Here is a 22,726-nt window from a genome sequence, read left to right on the forward strand (position 1 = left end):
ACTAGAGGCGTGCTTTTGCCAATGGGGCCTCTTGCTGCTGCTGCACCGCCGGCACACAATTTCCGTTCTCATCCTGGGGCAAAGTTCTCAACTCGAGGTAACTCTTCCAGGTTAGCGGAGTTTGTAACCTGAAGCGTTTGTAACCTGAGGCGTTCATAACTCGAGGTACCGCTGTATTCTGTCCCCCCTTCCGTGTTTCCAAATAAGAAGAAACTCCTAGGTAGAAGTGGATTTCCATTTCAGATTTGGAAGAAAAGTATGGTTACACCCAGTTTGCCCAGATAGGGCATCATGGGCAACTATGATTAAGAAAAACTTTTAAGTAAAGGAGGGAATTGGTGTATAGAAGGGAAGGATGTGGGGTGTGTGAACCAATAGTGTATTTCTGATGGTGATATGGCAGTGATGTCTGAATTGAGCTATGGAGTCTGACTGTGAATCTTCATTTGTGAATCCCTCATTAGATCCTTTTGTTCCTACCGAGGCCTTCATGAGTTCTCCCAAGATGTAGGAAGCAAACTTTCATCCTTCAGCCCAGTACTTTGGATTTGTTTGTATGAGGGAAGCCACACTTGCTGCTTGATTTGTTTACATGCCAGCCCCCAATTTTGCACTGCAAATGTTTGGAGAGTATTTTACATAGATCACTACTTAAGACCTCCAGCTTTAGACTAATTTTGCATATTGGTATCTTTGTCTAACTCCATAGACTTCCAGCTTTTGTTTTCTGGGAACAGAGTAGTAAAAAAGGCAGATCGGATGGGATAGAATGGACCAATTCTGTTTTGATGGCAGTACTAGGAGTGGCTTGAGAATTAAACTTGCTCCAGAAGACATCTGGCATCTCATTTTTCTCTCGGCAGTTGCTTCCCTTGAATCTGGAAGGGGATGCACTGTTGCGCTCCAGTTCCATTCTAATATATGGGAAAAAATGTCCCTTTCCTTATCCAGGAACTGATGAGTCTCCAGAACCACTGCCCATTCCAACTTTTTTGTTGGGATACGATTACGACTTCCTGGTGCTGTCCCCATTTGCCTTACCGTACTGGGAGAGGCTGATGTTGGAACCCTATGGATCTCAGAGAGACATTGCTTACGTTGTGGTGTGTCCAGAGAATGAAGCGCTGCTGAACGGAGCAAAGACCTTCTTTCGGGATCTCACGGCAATATATGAGGTAAGGGAATATGAGAAGGAGGCCCTGCGTGGAGCGCTCCAGAAGGAATCCTACCCCCCCCCCTTAATGGTGCCATTTATCAACTTTGCATTCCAGCTGACACTTAAAGCCTCCTGCAGACCTTATCTTAACAAATCAGCTAAAATGGATGGTAGAAAGAGATAAAAGGCTCATCTCCTTTTAGCAGGGCTTCATTTAAGTAGCAGTTTCCTTATCATGCAGATGCCATCAAGTGGTTAAATTATGTACTGCCCTCCTGCATTTAAGGCTACAAACATTGTTAACTCCAGGTTACTGAATCTTCCCTGTGCTCCTGCAAGGTGCTGTCTGGCCTTTATTCCAAGGCATTGCCAGTCTTACCCTGCATTTAACAGAAGCCAAAGAAAAGAGGATGTTGTTGGCAACTAGCTTTATGGCAAGGCTGTTCTGAATACTCTGGCAAGCCACAATTACTTTATCTGAGCGCACACACTCTCTCTCTCTCTCTCTCTCTCTCTCTCTCTCTCTCTCACACACACACACACACACACCCACACACCCGGCCCAGCTCAAGGATTTATAATGTTTTTAAAAAGAGCTTACTTAATGTAACAGGGTAGCCACGCTGTCTTTTTGGACTAAATCTTGTTAGGGTAAGAGGGTGGTCTTTTGACACCCAAAATGTGTGTTTCCAGAGCCAACCCTATTCCAGCGATTGTAATACTTTCTAGCTGTTTTTAATTTTAAGTTGTTGTAACCCACCCTGAGGCCTGCTGATGAAGGGCAGGCAATAAATGTAATAATAGCAATAATAATTGTTAAAATTAGTATGTGCTGCCACGTTGATGCTTTCAGGAAAGAAGAATAGTACTGGTCTGGCTCTCCTGATCCCAGAGTATTATTAAGGCGTTTTGCAAAGACCAGGCCATTACTTTGCAGAGCAGAAAAGAAAAGAAATAAAATCCCATTAAAAAAGCAAAAAAGATCCGGTCAGAGTCGGTGTGTGTAGTTCACTCTTTCACTGGCAGTTCAGTAGCAGATTTGAAACATTTGCTGAAAGTATGGCCACTTTCAAAAGGAGACTCCAGGGTCAAGCCTGCTGAGTTGAAATACATTGGCAGATTTCACACCATCCAACTCGGGCTCAATCACTTCTTTTGGTGTGTGTTTTCATCTTCGATTGCCAGTTCCTTACCAGTTGGGACTTAGTCACACCTGCACTGATTGGATCATTCATTCTTTTGATTTAGTCTTGTTTTATATTGACATGCTGTTCCTGAAAGGATCATGCTTTAAAAAAAAAAAATACTAGGTCTTCTGACTTAATTTTATGACAACTTTCCCCTCCTTCTATCTATAGTTGGGGGAAACTTTGTATGCATCAGGCAAAGTGTGCTCGGGCCACTAATTTGCTGTTCTTTGGGTGCCATGAGGCTGCTTTTAAAAAAACTGTAAACCTCTGTTTTTGTGGGTTAACCTGCAACCAAAATGCTTGAGATTATTAAACTTTATGGAGACTGTTGAATAAACTGTAGGGCAAACATATAAGGGTACTGAATCATGTGTTTTATAAGAAAAATGTCCAAAACAACAGTCTTTTGATTTTGCTGCAGCCTTCTAACATGGCAGCCTCCCTAGAAGAACAGTAGAGGCATCTTTTTGTGGCAAGCTTCATGACGTTATGCCTTGTAGCTTAATTTATACCATGGGTTGCTAATCTGCAGCATAGGCAGCAGCAGGGAGCTGTGGTACTTACTCCTCAGGTCCAAGTTTATTTGGCTTGGCTGCGAGCCAGAACAAAACTCAAGATGATAAAAAGACATTAAAATAACCTCAATGTGTACAGATTGCAGATTCACACAAGAAGCCGGGAAACAATTTTCTCTGTTACGATCATAACAGAAAACGATGACTGACCTCAAGGGGTCAACTCTGCAGTCTCTTGATTGAGGATCATAGAATTGTAGAATTTGAGGGAACCCCAAAGGCCATTTAGTCCAACTCCCTGCAATTCAGGAATCGCAACTATAGGTGTAGCTGGGGGGGGGGCGCCAGGGAGACAGCTGCCCCCCTAAACCAAGTAAGTAAATAAAAATACTTAACTACCTGTCCAGTCATGTCATGAACAGCTCAGTCCCCCTCCCCCCCCCATAAATCTTGGCTGCATCCATGATCTCAGCTAAAGCATCCATGACATATAACCATCTAGCCTCTGCTAAAAACCTCCAAGGAAGAAGAGTCCACAACCTCCTGAGGGAGACCGCTCCACTGTTGAACAGCTTGAAAGTTCTGGGGGAGATTCGACAGCTGCATCAGAGCAAAAAGCTGCAATGTTTAGTTGAAGCTCTTTGCTGCTATTTGTCAACAAAGATTCCAGTTTTGGGCACTTTTGGGACAGGAGCAGTGAATGCCATGGATCTGGAAAAGGCATACCGATCTGGGTACTCTTGCCTGCTTTCTGGAGGCAAAACTACATTGAGATTTATTGTCTTCTAAACTACGTGCAAAATTAATAAAGAGCATTTAAAAACCAAAACCATTGAGTTGCTGTGGGCTTCGTGGTGTATTCTGCCCAGTGCATTAAAGCGACACTGTCCCATAAGTTAGACTTGCGCTCCACTTGTCAAAATATTTGTCCACTCACCATGTTTGGTTCCTGCTTTTTCTTTTGCAGTCCTGCAGGCTTGGCCAGCATCGACCCATCTGTAAACTGTTGCCTGACGGGATCATGAGAGTCGGATCTGCTGCTTCAACCAAACTTTCTGAGAAGTCTGTCGCTGAGTGGTTCTCCCAGGCAGCTCACGCCAACAGCGAATCATTTTCTAGACTCAAACTGTACGCTCAAGTCTGCAGATATGATTTGGGTACGTCCCCCCCACTTCCTTCCCCTAATGCAAGGATAGCCGACATTGTGCCATCCAGGTCTTGTTGGACTCACCCCCCATCAATTGTAGTCCACATAGCCCCTGGTCCAGGATATTGGAATTTATAGTCCAGCGACATCTGGAGAGCCCTAGGTTGGCTATCCCTGCCCTAAAGCCGTCACTTGTAAAAATATTTCACTGTGGTTATACAATACATAAGTGGTTGGAACAGGGTTGCTGATGAGATGCTGGCATGCAAAAAATGCAGCTCCCATGCTTGAAGTTACCCATACTGTAATTCCGATCTGGTACAGTGCAAGTTGTCCATGTTCCTTGACCCATATAATTTGCATATTAGCGGTGGGTTGCTAAATCAGACAGAGGAAGCTATGTTTTCTTCTAGGGTTCAGAATGTTCTGTGCAGCTACAGGGGTTGGAAATCTAATTTGATCTTGTTAGTGCAAAGTTACATTAAGTGAACCATAAGTAGTTGTTGGGGCTTTCAGTCAATCATATTTCAGGAGCCAAAAACATGAAGCAGTCGCCTTGGCCTCTGACTCTAACTTTCTACTCTTGGGGAACTCTTTCCACATCTATTTCTTTACTTACTCCACCCCCAAACCCTCCAGCACCCAGACCTATGCCAAGCATTTGTGGTCATGTTCAGTGCTATTTTTCTAGAAAAAGAGGTGCCAGAACTCACCATGAATCTTGTTCTCACATAATGGCAGTGGCGCCCACCTGAGAGGTGCTGGAACTGAGTTCTGGCTGAAAAAAAGCCCTGGTCATGTTTATGGATGCAAAGTCAGTTTGTGGGCACTGCTGAGTTTGACAGGTGCTCTGTGTGAACTGAGAATTCAACCTAGAAAACCTTTGGCGCTCTGGTGCACTTTCGTGTTTTAAAGGAAGATTGGTAGACTGCCTTTGGTTTGGTTGTAAATCATTTCGGCTTATCCTAGACAAGATAAAGCGACTTAACAAATTAAATAAATAAATAATAATAATTTCAGGGAAGGTTATCATCCCCCAGGAAATAGGTATCTCTTCTCTTTCCCCTGTGTAGTAAACTGTGAAGGACCTAGAGTTTGGCAGGTTCTCTATCTAAATGAATATGATGCTCTGTCAAGTTTCATTAACGCAGAAGCAGAAGGTTTGGTTAATTTCTTTTCCTTTTCTGTTTTAAGGTCCTTACCTTGCTACACAGCCATTGGACAATTCCTTGCTTTCTCAGTCCAGCCTAGTTCCTCCCACCAGCCATCCTACATCAGTCCCGCCTCAGGTTGGAGGCAGCTCTACTCCATCATCCACCCCTTCGTCTGCTCCCAGTAATGCTGCCCCAATGAACTCAAACAGTGCCATCACCTCTGCCACTACCACGGCCAGTTCCACCATGACCACGACTGCCACTTCATCCTCCTCTTCCAGTTCAGGCGGTGGGATTTCAGCGAACAAACCTTCATCCTTTCCACCTTTTGGCAGCATGAACAACACTACTACTCCTTCCTCCCTCTCCACGCAGTCTGCGACAGTCCAGAACGGGCAGGCGGGGACGCAGCAGCAACAGCCGCCATCCGCAGCGATACCGGGGGAAGCCCCGTCAGTCCCTCTGCAGCCGCACTCAGAAGTTTCAGAGAGGTAACACGGCAAAGAATGATTTATCAGTTAATGTACTCACTTCCATTTGTATCCTGCCTTTCTTCCAAGTTTCTCAGGGTGGCACACATGGTTCTCCCCCTCATTTTTTTTTTAATCCTCACAACTATCCTGTGAGGTAGGTTTAGGCTGGGAGATGTTGACTGGCCCAAAGTAACCCGGGTGAGCTTCATAGTTGGATAGATATTTGAACTTGGGTCTCTGAAGTCTCATTCTGACACTTTTGACCTCTGCACCATGCTGGGTTCTTATCCTTAAAACAAAATGGGGCGATTGGGAACTTTGCTGGAACTTCCCTTCCAAGTAAGATGAGAGAAAATATGCCACCAATTTGGCATCCCTTTTGCAGGAATCTGATTTCTTGAACAGGTGTCCTTGCTGTCATTAAAACCACACTATAGAAGTAAGGCAGTTGTCTGAGCTTTACCTTGTAGCTAGCAGCATTTTGGCCCAAACAGTTCTAAGTGCATCCTTCCTTCTGTGCTATGACAGTCTCCAATCTCAACCAAGGACTGTACGTGAGCTGCTAAATTTTTTAAGTATTCCAGTGCCTTAGATTGTAAGCTCCTTGGGGCAGGGGCCTGTTCTCTTCTGCTTTGCAAAGTACCACACACACTAATTTTTGCAATGTGGAATTTGCAAAGATTGAATTCCCTAGGCTTCCTTCTACTTCCAGGTCAAGTGTTCCAACTCTTGTTAAATCCAAAATTGAGGAAATACAGTGTGAGTAATTGTACCAATGGTTACTCATATCTGAAGGATGCCTGCATTAACTTTTTACCCTTTGGTGCCAGGAGTGCCTAATACCTTTGTGCCCCTTTTGTTAGTGAGTAATGTGTTTGCTGTGCTCTGATAAGCCTGAGATAATTGATGGGGAAGGTATATTAGCTGCAGATGCCGCAAAGGTACTGATGGCTCCCAAAAGCCGCAAAGACGGCGTCCCCTTAAAATACCGCACAGGGGAGATAGGAGTCTTTCTCTGCTGGGTGAAAAGAAGTCAGATAATTCATGAACACATAACACAGTCTTAACACTTAACGGCCCATACAAGGAAGAAGCTTTCTGTTTCTTATGTCTGCTTGCTTTCTGCTTCCAGCACTATGGACCGCGACAAAGTGGGAGTCCCCACTGACGGCGATTCCCACGCAGTCACCTACCCACCTGCCATCGTAGTTTACATTGTTGACCCTTTCTCGTATGAGAAGAAAGAGGAGGGCAACTCCTCCAGCGTGTGGACTCTGGGTCTTCTCCGTTGCTTTCTTGAAATGATCCAAAATCTCCCTACTAACATCAGAAACATCGTTTCTGTTCAGGTAAGCTGATTCTGTGATGTGGAAAGCCAAAGGCAGCCTCTTGCTTAATGTGTTTGCCCACAGTAGTCCTTGGAAGCCTTTTTACCTTCTGATGGCTGGACTTACAACCTGCTCTAGCTCTACAGTGGCTTTGGGTGGTTTGTGTGATTCTTTAAGGTTCCTAACTCAAATGCTGTTCAGGTCAGAATAGGAGAATTAAATAAATTTCTTTGGCTGCTTAGCTCTTTTTGAAAGTACCAACATGTCATTGATGTTGACCTCATCTTGTGAGCTATACTCTATGATACTATGATTCCACGCACATGGCTGTGTCCTGGTTTATTATATTGATTTATTATTGTTTGCACAGGATATTGTGATAGGATGTTGCCCAGAGTCAAAACTGGTGCAAATGCTACTTTTTCTTTGGCATGAAGGCTGTTCCTGTCTTAATGCTTCTATATACTGGTATCAGATTGGGCAGTGTATACTTACTTACCTTTTCCTCCCTCTCTGACCTTCTTAGCTTGTTCCTTGTCAATATCTGTTACAACCGGTCAAGAATGAAGACAGGCAGATCTACACTCAGCATCTAAAATCGCTGGCATTCTCCGCCTTCACGCAATGCCGGAGGCCACTCCCAACGTCGACCAATGTGAAAACATTAACTGGGTTTGGCCCAGGTTTGGCAATGGAGATGGCGCTCAGGAGTCCAGAAGTAAGTGAGAACCATGAGTTGGTTGGCATGAAATCTGGTAAACCTCTGAGAAACACTGGCAGAATGAGATACGTATCAATAGTTTTGCCTCAGGCAAAACTGATGCTGTGCGCATGCGCACAATTCTGTTTCATTTGTTTATATGGGGATCTGCTACTCTGTGGGACAAGTAATCCTGTGGTTTTAAGTGTTCTGTTTTGTGTGTGTTTTGCAGAGACCAGAGTGTATTAAGCTGTATGCCCCTCCTTTCATATTGGCTCCTGTCAAAGATAAACAGACAGAGCTGGGAGAAACCTTTGGAGAGGCTGGGCAGAAATACAATGTGCTTTTCGTGGGCTACTGTCTCTCTCATGATCAAAGGTGGCTTCTTGCATCGTGCACAGATTTATATGGAGAACTATTGGAAACCTGCATTATCAACATTGATGTACCTAACAGGTAAGGGCTGTGGAATTCATAAAGTCATTTCCTGTATTTAGATAAGTTTATAGAAACTTTCTTTCCTGGAAACCTTTTTATGATTCACTTAATGGTTCATGGATTTTTATGCTGATAATGTTTTTACTGCATGTTTGAAGGGTGTTTGATTTTACACACACACACACACACACACACACACACACACACACACACACTTGTGCCTAATCTTTTTAAAGCTTTTTTAGAAGCATCTCATTTTCAAAAACAGGGTATAAGTAATTAAATAAAGAGGGAGTAGATGCATTGATTTACTGCTTGTATCTTGCACCTTTTGAACATGTACAGAATCTTTCCCCTGGCTGCCCAAATATTGAAGTGTAACAGTGTCTAAATGTTCTTTGGGAGCAGTCAAAACAGCTGGAAGGTATGTTCACGGATTTGTTTACTAGTGAATCTTTATTTCCCACCAGGGCTCGTAGGAAAAAGGGGTCTGCTCGCAGACTTGGTCTTCAGAAACTCTGGGAATGGTGCCTGGGGCTTGTGCAGATGAGTTCGTTGCCTTGGAGAGTTGTAATAGGACGTCTTGGAAGAATAGGCCACGGGGAGCTAAAAGGTAATATGGAAACATCTCTGAAGATATTTGTCACCCATGGAGATGCAGCGTTCTGTGCAAGTTTGTCCCCTCTCTTGCCAAAATGCTTGATATGGGACAAAAATGGCACATTTAATAATGTACATAACGCACACACTCATTTTGGATAGAATATATAAATGTGAATAGGCATGCATGCTCTAGAACTGTGAAGCCCTTAATGCCACAAAAAATTATTGCAAGGAATGCAGGGGTCACAAAATGAATTTTTGGGGAGACTGCTCCTTACTCCAGGATTATTGGTCTGGAGAACAGAGTGGCCCCTGAGATCAAAGAATTATATACATATGGAAGCAATCTCCTTTTGGGGTGGGGAAGAAAATAATTTCCAAAGCAGTTTGCTTGCTAGGTAGTTTAGCTTTCTTTTCCTTTCTGTTCCACTTGGAAAAGAGGTCGGAATAGCTTAAGAAAGAGGCTTGCATACAGTGGTCCATCCAGTTTTTAATGTACCCATTTTGTGGTCTAAACATGACAGCAGCTAGCCACCATTTACATTTAAAATCATTTCCTTGGTAGCCAATATCTCTGGTTTCATCTTTAGATTGGAGTTGTTTGCTGAGTCGCCGAAATCTGCAGTCACTTAGCAAGAGACTGAAAGACATGTGCAGGATGTGTGGCATCTCCACTGCCGATTCTCCCAGCATTCTCAGCGCCTGCTTAGTGGCAGTAGAACCGCAGGGATCCTTTGTCATCATGCCAGGTATTTGTGAAATGCTTCTCACTTGTTGCTTCTATGAAAGCAAACATATTGGCTGTACTATTTAGCGAATTCTCTCTCTCTCTTTCTTTAAGATTCTGTATCAACTGGCTCAGTGTTTGGGCGCAGCACCACCCTAAATATGCAGACGTCCCAACTAAACACCCCACAGGATACGTCGTGCACTCATATACTTGTGTTTCCCACGTCTGCATCTGTGCAAGTAGCATCATCAACTTATACCACTGAAACTGGTTTGGATCTGGCCTTTAATACAAACAATGGTGTGTGTTTGTGTGTATGTGTTTGTGTGTCTTCAAATACTTTCATATAAAAATGTTTCCTTGATAGATATGAAAAATGAGGGCTGTAGATGATAGAAATTCAGCCCTCCTAACAAAACACAGATTTCTCTGTCTCTAGACCCCAAGTGGGGCTTTCCCCATCCTCCTTGGCACCTGTGGCTTCCTTAGCTGACCCCAATTTCTTAAGCACACTGATCCCAATTTCTTAAGCACCCTCCCCCCAGAACACACAAGTCTGTCTTTTCCTATGCATAAGTTTTTCACTGCAGCCACACCAGCCTTTTGCTTCCTTTCCAGTATCTGCATGCTGGTCCGCCCCCCCCCCCGCTCGACTTGGGCCTTCACCGTCCTCTGTTAGAGTGCTCATGAGCAGCCTATTAGATCTCAACCCCATGATTACAGGGAACAGGCAAAATGGGCAGCAGCCAATTGTTTGTGTGCATGTGTGTCTTGGCATGCATATGCAGTATCGGTCAAAGCAAAGCAGCATAACTGTGTATAAAATAGATTGAAGCAAGAGCTGTCTGGGACCAGCCAAATTTACAATGTCACTGAGTGTATTTCATGGGTGCCCAGGGATTTGAATGCAGCCCTCTGTTTCAAGCCCAGTATTCCAACCACAATGTCATGCTAGCTGTGGGTAAAGAATTTCTTCATACATTGTGTACTCTCCTTTTTTTATATAAATCATAACGATAGCAACTCTCTGTTAACAGACTCTTTGTTGTTGTATTTGTTGCTTTTCTCAAGATGGAGCAGATGGAATGGGGCTCTTTGATTTGTTAGACACTGGAGATCCTGATATTGATCCTGATATTATAAACATCCTCCCTGCATCCCCTACCGGGTCCCCTGTGCACTCACCAAGTTCCCACTTCACCCATGGAGGTGACATGGGCAAGGTAAGGTTTTATGGCAAGAAACCGTATTTAAGAAATCAACCATGTGTTTGCCTCAGTGCTGATCTGGATGGCCAGGGGTTGTCAAGTACCCCCATTTCAATATTGTGGCAACCAAATATAAAAGGAATCCATCCTTGGGATACGGTGCTGCCTTCTGCATTCCTCATAGCAAAAAGGATATTGTAGAGTTGGAAAAGGGCTAGAAAAGGACAACCAAAATGATTAGAATGAAGCAACTCCCTTATGAGGAAGAGTTGCAGTGTTTTGGGCTTTTTTGTTTTCATTGGGGGGGGGGAGTTATAGAGGTTTACAGCATTAAGTATGGTGAGAAGAGAGAGAAGATTTTCTCTCTCTCTTAACATTAGAACGTGTTTTCCAATGTAGCTGAATGGTGGGGTATTTAGGGGCATAGTTAATCTGTTCAATTCACTGTTTGAAGATGTGGTGGTCACCAGCAGATGGTTTTAAAAGGGGATGGCAAATGTCTGAGGGATTAAGGCTCCTTCCTCCAGGACCAGAGGTAGCCACCCTCTGATTGCCAGTTGTTGAGGACCATGAGCAGCTGTGGCCTACTCTACTCCTGCCCTGCTTGTGTAGGCATGCGGTTGGCTGTGGCAGGAAACAGGATTCTGGGCTAGATGGGCCTTTGGTCTGATCCAGCAAGGCTTTCCTTGTGTGCTCTTTGCCAATTCCCCACCTTCTGTTTTGTCGCACCAGGGTCAAGGTACAGATCGCTTGCTCTCAACGGAGTCTCACGACGAAGTCACCAACATCCTACAGCAACCGCTGGCCCTTGGTTACTTTGTCTCAACTGCCAAAGCAGGTCCGTTGCCTGACTGGTTTTGGTCGGCGTGTCCTCAAGCACAAAATCAGTGTCCCCTGTTTCTTAAGGTAATAAACCTTCAGCTGTGTCTGGGAGGTGTGGGGATTGGTGTTGTTGAGAGAGTGCTTCAAAAGACATACACTGAGTATCATTATGTTAGTTTCAGGAGAGCTTTTTGGGGTGAGGGGGGGAGTAGCGGCAACGTGGGCTTGTAGGCGGGCATTCGGTATATACCAAGTCAGCTGGAAAGACTTGTGTCTGCACTTAACAGCCAACTACTTCGTTCAAAGCAGCAGGGTGCTCCTGCCTGCCTGATCAAGGAAGTGGCAGGTTCAGCATCGAGGAGTCACTGGTGGCCAAAGACGTGTCCCACTAAGGTGTGAGCTGTAGCAGTGGCGTATGAAGGGGGATGCGGTGGGTGCGGTCTGCCCCGGGTGTCATCACTGAGGGGGGTGACCGTAGGGCCTGGCCTGCAGTGTGCCCGAGCCACATGGTGACGCGGTGACTTGGGCACCTGCAGGCTCCACGCTGCCCAAAATGACAACGTGGGGCTTGCGGACTCCGTGGAGGTTCTGCGCAACGTGCTCTGCCCTGGCTTGGCCTGCCCCCGGGTGCAGGTCATTTGCGCCGCTCCAGGTGCCCGAGCAGCTAGCTACGCTGCTGAGCTGTAGAGAGGGAAAGTTGCTCTTTCTCCTTTCAGCCAAGCGTGCCGGCACTGCGCTTTTCCTTTCTGTTCCACAGGTGCTTCTCCAGCCAAGTCTGGGGACCAGCTGAAGGCTGTTCCCCGGCTCCAAACTGAGTAGTGGGTGGCTTTGCTAAAACTAGAGAGAGCACCCAACTTCTGCCCCAGGAGGCAAGGATGAGCAACTGCACTTGCCCTCTGCTGGGGGGGGGTTGCCTGGAGCAGGGGGAAGTTGTTGTGTTCAAGCATGTGAAAGAGTTTAGGGGGACCCTTACCCACCACTTTCCCACAAGTTATTCACTGGCTCATTTCTTTGTACTCTGCCTTCCCTGGCTAATTGTCTGTGGCCATCCATCCTATTTTGTAAATGTAGTGAGTGATAGTATAAACTTGGTTACAATTGCATTCCTTGGTTTTTCCCTGAGAATTTGGGGAGGGGGGGTTGTTTGGATTTCTCTGCATTTGGTTGAAGAGGATGAGATGGAAACAAAACCCAGAAAAGACTCTGTGTGTGTGCGCGCGCGCATGTTCAGGGTTATAGAGATTGGGGGATCTTTACTGTGGGGACACTCGCTGGTGGGAGGGCCTCCCACAGAGCTATGCTCTAAACTTTGTCCCTATAGAGGAATTATTATTTGATTATTAGCTCTCTCTCTCTCTCTTTTAAAGCATTGTAATAAACACTTACTGTATGTTTTGACTTCTTTTAAAGGCTTCTCTGCACCTCCATGTGCCTTCAGTGCAATCGGACGAGCTACTTCACAGTAAACACTCCCACCCTCTTGACTCGAATCAAACTTCCGATGTCCTCAGGTAAGATCATTAGTTGTATGTGAGAGCATGCAAAATACAAGATTTGTTGTTTTAAAGGTGCAATTCTGCTATTGTAGCCATGCAGTTTGCTACAATCTGCCAGTGGTTTTCTCTTGCTTATACGCTCGTTTACACAGTACAGAACGTTGAATTTATTTTAATATATCCTTCAGCACTGAGAAATTCTCAGGTTGTCTTATGAAGCTCTTCTCCTAATTTATCTTACTAATGGACCAAGACCAATAGGGCAGGTAATGTGTGTGTGTGTGTGTGTGTGTGTATTGTGCAGACACATATATCTTTATATCTCAAAACATTAAAGACCCCCCACATTCATTCATTTCACTGGGTCTATTTCTGAGTAGGATTTAGTTGAATAAAACCTACAGCTGTGCACACTTCTTCTGAGTAGGCCCCTTTAGCTCAAGAAGGCTTCCTTGTACCACTTGGGTTGAGTGAGGTTGTGTCTACTCTATCCCCTGGCCGACTTCCAACCTTCCCATGCATGCAGCTCCTCCCTGCTATATACACCTGGTAGCTGGAAGTGAAGCATTTTGATCCTGCCTCTTACTGTAAGCTCCTCTGCTAACAGAAATGTGGGTTAATAAATTATATCCTAGTGACCTGTGCTGAAAAAACTGCAAAGCCTTCCCAATAATGACTTCCTGGCTGGTCCTTGTTCCCTTCTTTCCTTCTCCCAGGTTTGTGTTGGAACAGTACAACGCACTTTCCTGGCTAACCTGTGATCCTGCGACCCAGGACCGGCGGTCGTGTCTCCCAGTTCACTTTGTGGTGCTGAATCAGTTGTATAACTTTATCATGAATATGCTGTGATCTTTATCTGAACTGGGCAAGGAGAAGAAAAACACAACAACCAGAGCAACAACAAAAAGGGAAAGGATTATTTCGCTGCAGGACTAAGTTAATTATTCTCTGTGCAAGTCATTTTTTTGTGATTTGAGGGAGGGGAATGTCATTTTTGGTCACTTCCAGCAACTATTTGGTTTTGACTTGTGGTGGGGACTGCATAACCCAGGTGTTTAATTCTCCATCTGCCCCCTGCTTTTGTTGGTGTTTTGCCTCTACCAGACTGATTGGAGTGATGAATTGATCAGTCGAAATGTATTATAACACATCTTTTTAGTAGCAAAGTAACCATTCTCTCTCTCCCCCAACCCCATCCCGTCACAGTATTTGTGAAGAGTATATGAGCCATAGGCCCCAGCCATGTTTAATGAATATTTTAAAAAGTATGAGCATGGAGACAATAAGAAGACAAACGAGGAAGGAAAAAAAACAGAATTTGTCGAATGCTTTTGGAACACTGCAATGTTCTTGTATCGGATTATAGTACCTAGTATTCAAAAAAAAAATGCCTGCATCTCTTATTTATTGTAAGTTTTTAAATGTATAAATTGTCTTATATTTCTTAACCTCTTTTATAAAAAAAAATTTTCCTAGAAGGTTTATACCGCCTTCTTGCTTTAAAGCAATTGGTCTAAAAATATATATGTAATCGTCTTAATTGAAAGTTGCGGTAGGTTTGCTTTTAGAGTATTATTTTTTTGTAAGGGGGGGGTTTGAGGGTATGGGGACAGTAAAATTTGTATTTGGTCTTGATGTACAGTTTAATGGGGGAATATAGGAGTTGGGGCGGGAGGGATATAAATGTCCATGCCATTGTGTGTGGGAGATTTACAGCTAAGCTGTAGTTGCAGATTATACGTGTACAGTAATGAAGTTCACTGTGTTTATATAAAATCGAAGAGAAAAAAAAAGGTACCGGGTCTTACAGCAATTTTATATCACACCTTTGCAGAGTTAACATAATGGCAATATATTAAAAGAAGTGATATTGTTAGGTGGTTTAACTTGTAGTGAGAATTTAAAAAAAGAATAATAATAATATTAATAATAATAATAATAAATTGTTTTAATTTTTTTTGTATTTTTGTTGAGGGCCGAGACTAGTTTTTTCAGGCCTCTTCCCATTTTTCAAGCAAGGAGGGTGTGCTTGCTGCAAGGACCTCCTGCTCTTCCACCTGTGCGTTTTAGCCAAGAGAGAATCTGTGTCACCCGATGAAATCGCGACACTTTCTTCTTCTTCTTCTTCTTCTTCCTTTTAAAAATGCCCTTCCCTTCAGTGAAGCTGTGTCACTTTCATCTTCCAAGTATTTTGGGGTTCATCATTGGGATCCCATTCAACCTTCTCCGTGTTTGGATTAAATTACCATGAAACTGCAGCCACTGCTACTCTTGCTGTCCTCCTTTTATGGTTTGGAATTTTAGCCCAACTTTAGCTACTTTATACATACTACTATATATAAAAAAACACAATAAGGAAAACCCAATCAGTTTTGATTCTAAGCTTTGATATGCATATGAATTGGAATATGGTGTAAATAGGTTCTCAGTGAATTCTGGTGTTTGAACTTGATTCCACTAATGAGAGAACAACCTCCTTTCTTTTGCTCTCTCTCCTCTTTCCCACTCCCCCTTTCTCAGGCCTCTTGATCTAATCTTCTTATTGGTTTTGACACTCTGTAATGGAAGTTTCAGGCTCTCCTTTTGAAATAAACATCCAGGTTCCAGCATGGTAAAACGCCAAGGGAACGGGCATGAACTGCGCCACTCCCACCTCTTCCTCCCTTCTGCCTGTGAACCCGATGGCTTCGTCTTCCTCCTCCACCCATGTATCCAGTCTTGAGTTGCTTCCTTGCCTTCCTGGAGGCAACACTTTGATCCCTCCCCTTTTCATATCTGCACGCTGCCGCTTTCAGAATTACTGTGCCCATTCAAATGAAGGTCTTCCGCCATGCAAGGTTTGCCCTGAGGCTGTGTTTCCATCCACAAAAATTGAATCTGGATGTTATTTTGCAGGTTGTGTTAGGGCACCATATTCCACCCAAGTGGAAGCACTCGTGGAAACAGCAGTGGCAGCTATGTCTGCGGGTAAGTGGGTTCCCACCACCAGCTGCTGCTCAGCTTCGCTCTTTGAGGTTTGGTGAGCAATGGTGCAGACTTGTTGAGGAAGCCTTGTTAACAGCAAAGGTCACCAGCTTGTCAGGCATAATAGCTCACGGACCCTGTTTTATAGTGCAGGCCTAACCATGTCTACTCAGAAGTAAGTCCTATTGAATTCAGTGAGGCTTACTCCCAGGTAAGGGGGTTAGGATTGCAGCCCTAGTATCCCAAGTCTTCAACCCCCCCTCATAATACCCAGTTTCTTTCTTTCCAAAGTACTGCAATTGCAAGTATTCAGGATATTTTTGAAATCATGTGAAGTATGTACAACCTATTTAGACCTGAAAGCATTTCTTTTTCTGTGAAAAAACAAAACTTTGAATTTCTAATTAGAGTATATCAGTGGTGGCGGCAGCAAGCACTAGTAGCAACTTTTCTTGGTGTGCAACTTAAGTAGAATTGTTGAAGATTTCCTGTTCCTCTTAAAATTTTACAGAGTGCTGACTGAAAAACCACCTATTTTGTTGCAAGATGAGAGTGATTAACATTTCGATGTGCTCATAATACTATATGATGATGTAAGTGCAGGTATTAAAATGATCTGCATCTCTTTTATCACTGGGGTGAGCTTTTTGAAGTAAAACTTGGCCCCCTAAATTAGGGATTGATGTTTAAAGTAAGTGCAACATAGTCACATACAAATTTTAAATATTTTGGGTTGCATTTTACATTTCTGCTGTTTATTGCATTGCATTTTCTCTCTGTGTACACCTGTCTTTGATATTCAAGTATCTGCTAACGGCAGATACTCTCCAGATGTTTCCACCCCCCTAAAGAGTGGTGCTAAAATTATTTGCCTATAGCAGAAAATGAGTCAGCCAGCATTAAGTACTTTCCAAGCCTCATGGGACTTCATTTGGAGAGCTTTAAATGTGTGCTTAATCTTCCCCACTTAAACCAGTGGAACTTAAATGCACTTTGGCTGGACCATGACTTTGGGTGTAGCACTGAGATTGCACAGAAGTCCTCAAAACTCCAGAATGGACTGTGTGTTGTTGACTAGGGAGCTAACTTCATAGTAGGTCCATTTCAGGAAGATCAGGTTGCCCAGAGATTCTGCCATTTACCTATTTAAATGATCATCGCACGGTGGTGGGACAATTGGCCTTAGGGAATAAGATGCCAGTAGAAATCAGATTTAAATTAATTGCCATGGAAGCATCCAAGGGATGTTGGGGTTAGGGTTAGCTGTTGACAGACCTGTCTGGACTCAAGTAAATGGCAGACGAAAGAAGTTTGAACAGCTGGAAACAGTTTATTGTGAATAAATCCCCAGCACATTTCAGGTTAAAACTATCAAAGCACAACCCCACATGGCATTATCTTGTACCTATGGAAAGGTTACTTAACTTTATTCTCATTGAGCTATAGTATTGCTTCGTAATAAATAGTTCTTCCTTATAAGCCATCCAAAGGCTTCTGCCTCAATTTTCTGTTTGTCCCATACAGACTACACAATGCTTTGAGGATTTCTGTGTGAATCCATTTGAAATGCTGAGATTTCTGTGTCATTTTGTTAAGGCTCACAACTGATGTTCCAACTTGCAAAACACTAAATAGCAGAACTGCCAGATCACCTTGGTGCAGGACTACCCCGATTTTGGATGCTGCTCCGAGTAGGATGCTGCTGTCTTGTCTTATCTTGCAAATGAAAGTAATGCTTGGGTCAGAGTGCCACCTGCCAGAGCTTGCCAAGATCTAAAACTCACAGTTTCTGTCTCTGTCTCTTTCTGTGTCTCTGTCTCTCCCCCTCCCTAGACAGAAAAGAGAAAATTCATTTTGAGCTAAAACATAGAAAGGATTGGCATGTTTTTCAAAAAGGCTTGGAAGTTAAAACATGGGCATCTATCTTTCGATATGTGGACAGCTTTAAATTGATGAAATGGCCAAGGTTGGGAAAGCCTTGCAGGGCTCATTGACTTCTTAATTCATTAGTAGTGCTGATTTATCAATTCACAGGGCATGTGCATACTTCACAGGGATGGTCAGAAGGCAGCTGAGGTGGTAGCATTTCTGCAAATACCTAGCCAGCATGAGCTATAACTTATGTTCAAACTGCTTGGTTTCCACAGTTGTGGCCTTAGATGCACACCCTTTTCTGCAAGTGTTTCTTAAACCTCTCATCTTACACATCCATCTGTATGGCACAGTTAACTTACTCCTTTTTTGTATTTGCCTGCTCTTGGTAACTTATTTTTCAAAGCCCCGCATTATTACAGAAAGCTCACAGGTGTGTTTAATGAAGCATATTTTGTCTTTACTGCAATATCAAAATGTGTTACTGGAAAACACTTGGATTTTGATCCTATTCAAACTGCCCTTGTGCCCTGCAGCTAGCTTTGGCACAGACTATTATTTTGTTAATTCTTAGCCATGTATGCAGACAGCATTGCTTTGGGCTGGGTTTTCCTTCTTGTCAGCTTGCTTTGTCAATTAGGCCAATTCTGCTATTAGCTGTCCTGACACAAAATAAATATATAATAATAATAATAAATTTCTCGAGATGATAAAATGTTATCACCTTTGAAAATAATTTCAGTCTAAGGATCCCAAATCACATATAGAAAATACCCTTTTCTTTGCATCTGTTTCTAAAGGAGTAAAATTTCACTTTGAAAAAGTTAATCCTCAGGGTCAAACTTTTCAGGAAAGTTTTAATGTATAATTAGTAGGTTTTCCAAATAAACTGGATTTGAGAACCTTGGAAACACTTACTTGCGTTTTAAAAGTTGTGGCATCATTACTGGACATGTTGGTTTCATAAATGTTCTTTTAAAAAGCTGGGTCACTTTAACAGGGGGAGGAAGAGGAGATTTCTTAAGTTCGTATTCAGCAGTGACATTTAATGGTCCAAGTCTCTCTCTCTCGCTCTCTCTCTCTCTCTTTATTTAACATTATGATAACAAAAAATACAATAAAAATAAGGAACAAACACTATTGTTGCAGAATGCCATGAACACTGAGTTGTACAAATTGTGATTGAGGAAATGGAAAAAGGTTTATACTTTTTAAAAAAAATTCAAATGGAATAAATTATTCATGAAGCCTTCCTTCATTGTGACGTCTCTTTGTTTTTTTAAAAACAACAACTCCACATGACCTTAAAAGTGACGGTTGTCTGTATGGGTTGGTTCCTGAATCAGAACTTCTCCCCCTCATTTCTTTGCATTTTTATCCAATCTTCGTTCCACTAGGCTCAGTCTAGGCAGTATTCATACTTGATCCCTCGCTCACTTTATCCTCACAACTTCCCTATGAGGTAGGTTAGGCTGAGAGAGCTAGCGGCTGGCCCAAAGCCACTCAGTGGCCTTTGCAGCCTGAGAGTTGGGATCTCCCTAGTCTTACTTGGACACACTTAAGCAGGGGTCAGCAAACTTTTTCAGCAGGGGGCCGGTCCACTGTCCCTCAGACCTTGTGGGGGGCTGGACTATATTTTGAAAAATAAAAAATGAATGAATTCCTATGCCCCACAAATAACCCAGAGATGCATTTTAAATAAAAGGGCACATTCTACTCATGTAAAAACACGCTGATTCCCGATGAGAAGGTGATTGGGCCAGATCTGGTCCCCAGGCCTTAGTTTGCCTACCTATGCTCTTAAGCAACACACCACACTGACACCATAATACTTGCCACTGGGGCCTAGTGACTGTAAGAGAAGCCCTGCTGGGTAAGAACAAAGGTCCACCTCACCCAGCATCCTGTTCTCACAGTGGTTAACATACCTATAGGAATCCCACAAGCAGAACAGAAACTTGTTCTCAGAAGTACACCGCCTCTGATGATGGGGGGTAAGACATAGCCTTCATAGCTAGTAGATATAGATAGCTTTATCCTCAGTGGAGGTAGAACATGGTCAGCCCTGCACTTCTTAAAAGCCACCAGGTAAGAAGTAGCCAGCCACACATGAGATCAGATGGCACAGAATCCTGCTTAAGGTAAAGGGACCCCTGACCATTGGGTCCAGTCGTGGCTGACTCTGGGGTTGCGGCGCTCATCTCGCTTTATTGGCTGAGGGAGCCGGCATTTGTCCGCAGACAGCTTCTGGGTCATGCGGCCAGCATGACTAAGCTGCTTCTGGCAAACCAGAGCAGCACACGAAAACGCCGTTTACCTTCCCGCCAGAGCGGTACCTATTTATCTACTTGCACTGTGACGTGCTTTCGAACTGCTAGGTTGGCAGGAGCAGGGACCGAGCAACGGGAGCTCACCCCGTCACGGGAATTCGAACCACTGACCTTCTGATCGGCAAGTCCTAGGCTCTTTGGTTTAACCCACAGCGCCACCTGCGTCCCTCCTGCTTAGTTCTTTTTAAAAGCCCAGAGCCCTTTCTGGTTACATTAGAGAGATGTTCCTGAAATGCTTGGTGGAGCCTCAGAATGGTAGGTGAATAAAATTTCCCAAAAGTCAGAGATTCAGTTCTCTTTTCCCCGATTGTAACTAGCAAAAGCAGAATAAAACACACTGATTTATGCAAAGCTGTTCATGTATCTTTCTCTCCTGTCATTGCTCAGACGTGAAAGTCTTATGGTGACAGAAAGTTAGAAAGAGGATCCTATAAACTAACACAGCTTGTTGGACCACATTGTGACTTCCGCATCCTCTCTCTTATGCAAGGTGGACAGAAGGCAGCCACCACCCTAAACACAAAGGGCTACTCAAAATAATGTGGCAAAGTAGATCATATTTTTAAAGTTAAAAACAGCATTTCAGCAGCAATGAGTAAAACAGGGATAGGAAACCTTCGGCTGTCAAGATGTTGTTGAACTTCAGTTTCCATCATCCCTGCTCAGTGGCCATGCTGCTTGGGATGGATAGGAGCTGGAGGGCAACAGTTCCACCATAACTGGGCTAAAATATGCCTTTATTATGTCCATAGATAAAGTACATTTAAGTTCCTGATGGCCTGAAAGGAAATATCAGCTACTTTTAGGCTTAGGCACCTACGATCCCTTGAGATGTTCCTCTCTCGTTCCTGCAGTGTCTTGCTACTTGAAATGGAAAGAACCTGTGTGGCTCCTTTATCCTTAGGAACATTTTATTCTCTCCGGAATAAACTGGAAATGGAGTGATATCTCATCTTTACAACTACCACTCTCCACACTCCTCACCCTGGACTGCTGCCCTTCTCATTTAGCATTACATTTATACAGATTATAAGGCACAGAATAAACGTGTAAAATAAATTGTATTAATAACATAAAATGACTCAATTTTAAATGATGACAAGCTGTTATCCGCATCTACTTCTGATTTTTTATTTGCTTATTTTTTATTAGCTTTGTTACATTTAGAGTGGGATTGTATCCAACTTAAAAGTCATAACCACTGAAATGCAGGAAGCAACGTAAGTCCGGTCCTGTTAATTTAAATGGGTCTACTCTTGAGTATGCTAGACGTTGGCTGTAGTCCAGAATCATTTCTCCCTACTAAGTCACCTTGGGAGAGTTCTCGTTTTTGCATAAACGCTTTCAAATGATCATTAAGAAACAACAACGGCTAGCCCCTTGCTGCTGTCTTACGGGCGGGCAAAGCACTGAACTCCGGGCGGAAATAGAGGAGAGCGTGATTGAAGTCACTTCCGCCCTCACGAAGGCGGGTCTTTCTGTCGTCATTCTGCTCCGCGCCGGAAGTTGGGCGCTGCCCGGCTTGCTTGGCGCCGGCTACTGTTGGGAGGAAATGACGCTACGCTGCCGGAAGTAGTGTCTCATAAGGTTGTGTACGAAGGTGTGTGGTTGTTTCTGGGTCGGGGTGGGCAGGTGGGTCTGCTTCTCTTTCCTAGGTAGGGCTTGGACACCTGGGTTCCCATTTCCCCCCTTTTTTCCCATTTATCTGAGACGCCTGGGTTTTTTCCTTAGGCACAGCCCGTTTCCTCTATCGCTCTCCTGCTTTTGCTCCTTCAGTGCCATTTATTTATCAGTTTATTATATTCTATGGATACCTCGCATTTCCTCTGGTAGCCTACATGGCTCTTTTCCTCCCCGTTTTATCTCCCTAACAGCCCTGTGAGGTAGGTCAGGTTGGCACAACGGGTGGCTTGGCTATGACCAGCCAACGGGATCCATGGCAGGGTGAGGATTTTAAAACGTGGCTCTTCCCAGTCCGACACTTTTAACTCGGCCTGCCCTATCCTGGTGCCTTTCAGGTGTTGTTGGACTCCAGCTCCCATCAGCCACTGCATGGCCAGTGGTCAGGGATTATGGGAGTTGTAGTTCAGCAACGTCTGAAGGAGCACCAGGTTGGGGAAGGCACCTTCTAACCACTGTGCGACACTACCTCTCAGCCTTTGCCTAATTTCCCCACCTCCTTTTTTTGCACCCCTAACTGAAGGAGGGAGAGGATTGCCCTTTGCATGCTCATTTAAAATGTTGCAAAATAACTTTTCATTGATAAAGCTCCATCCAGGTGCTTTGCAAAGTATGAGAGGAGCGTTAACAATCTACGGATGGGCACATGAGAGACAAATGGGAGGGAAACAGTGACTGGGATAAATAGGGGAAGAATATGAGGTTTTTGTAATTAGTCCAGACTTTGGCTGCAGTCCTAACCCTATTTATCTGGGAGTATGCCCCGTGGAACTCAGTGCACCTTCTGAATCGACATGGTTAGGATTGCATTATTATTACCAGTTACAATAAGACTTGGGCTAGAGAGAATGTAGCACTGACCTTCCAAGGGAAACTTTTAGCATAAATGATGCTGTTATTAGCTTTGTCAGGGTAATGTA

At 43.8% G+C, this 22,726-nt stretch overlaps 1 protein-coding gene across 1 annotated transcript in view; it reads left to right on the plus strand.

Annotated features, from left to right (window-relative positions):
• Positions 1-19,049, plus strand: part of MED13 (mediator complex subunit 13) — a 98,280-nt gene extending 79,231 nt beyond the window's left edge. The window contains exons 18-30 of the mRNA XM_053367829.1: positions 952-1,175; positions 3,829-4,018; positions 5,203-5,653; positions 6,768-6,984; positions 7,490-7,681; positions 7,896-8,119; positions 8,572-8,714; positions 9,295-9,453; positions 9,546-9,734; positions 10,506-10,657; positions 11,375-11,548; positions 12,875-12,975; positions 13,677-19,049. Coding sequence (XP_053223804.1) covers positions 952-1,175; positions 3,829-4,018; positions 5,203-5,653; positions 6,768-6,984; positions 7,490-7,681; positions 7,896-8,119; positions 8,572-8,714; positions 9,295-9,453; positions 9,546-9,734; positions 10,506-10,657; positions 11,375-11,548; positions 12,875-12,975; positions 13,677-13,809 — 2,549 coding nt within the window. The 3' untranslated portion in view covers positions 13,810-19,049. The remainder of the gene's footprint in view (positions 1-951; positions 1,176-3,828; positions 4,019-5,202; positions 5,654-6,767; positions 6,985-7,489; positions 7,682-7,895; positions 8,120-8,571; positions 8,715-9,294; positions 9,454-9,545; positions 9,735-10,505; positions 10,658-11,374; positions 11,549-12,874; positions 12,976-13,676) is intronic.
• Positions 19,050-22,726: the final 3,677 nt, after the last annotated feature.

Source organism: Podarcis raffonei, chromosome 15 (assembly GCF_027172205.1).
Source record: "Podarcis raffonei isolate rPodRaf1 chromosome 15, rPodRaf1.pri, whole genome shotgun sequence".
In the NCBI taxonomy this organism is placed as follows: domain Eukaryota; kingdom Metazoa; phylum Chordata; class Lepidosauria; order Squamata; family Lacertidae; genus Podarcis; species Podarcis raffonei.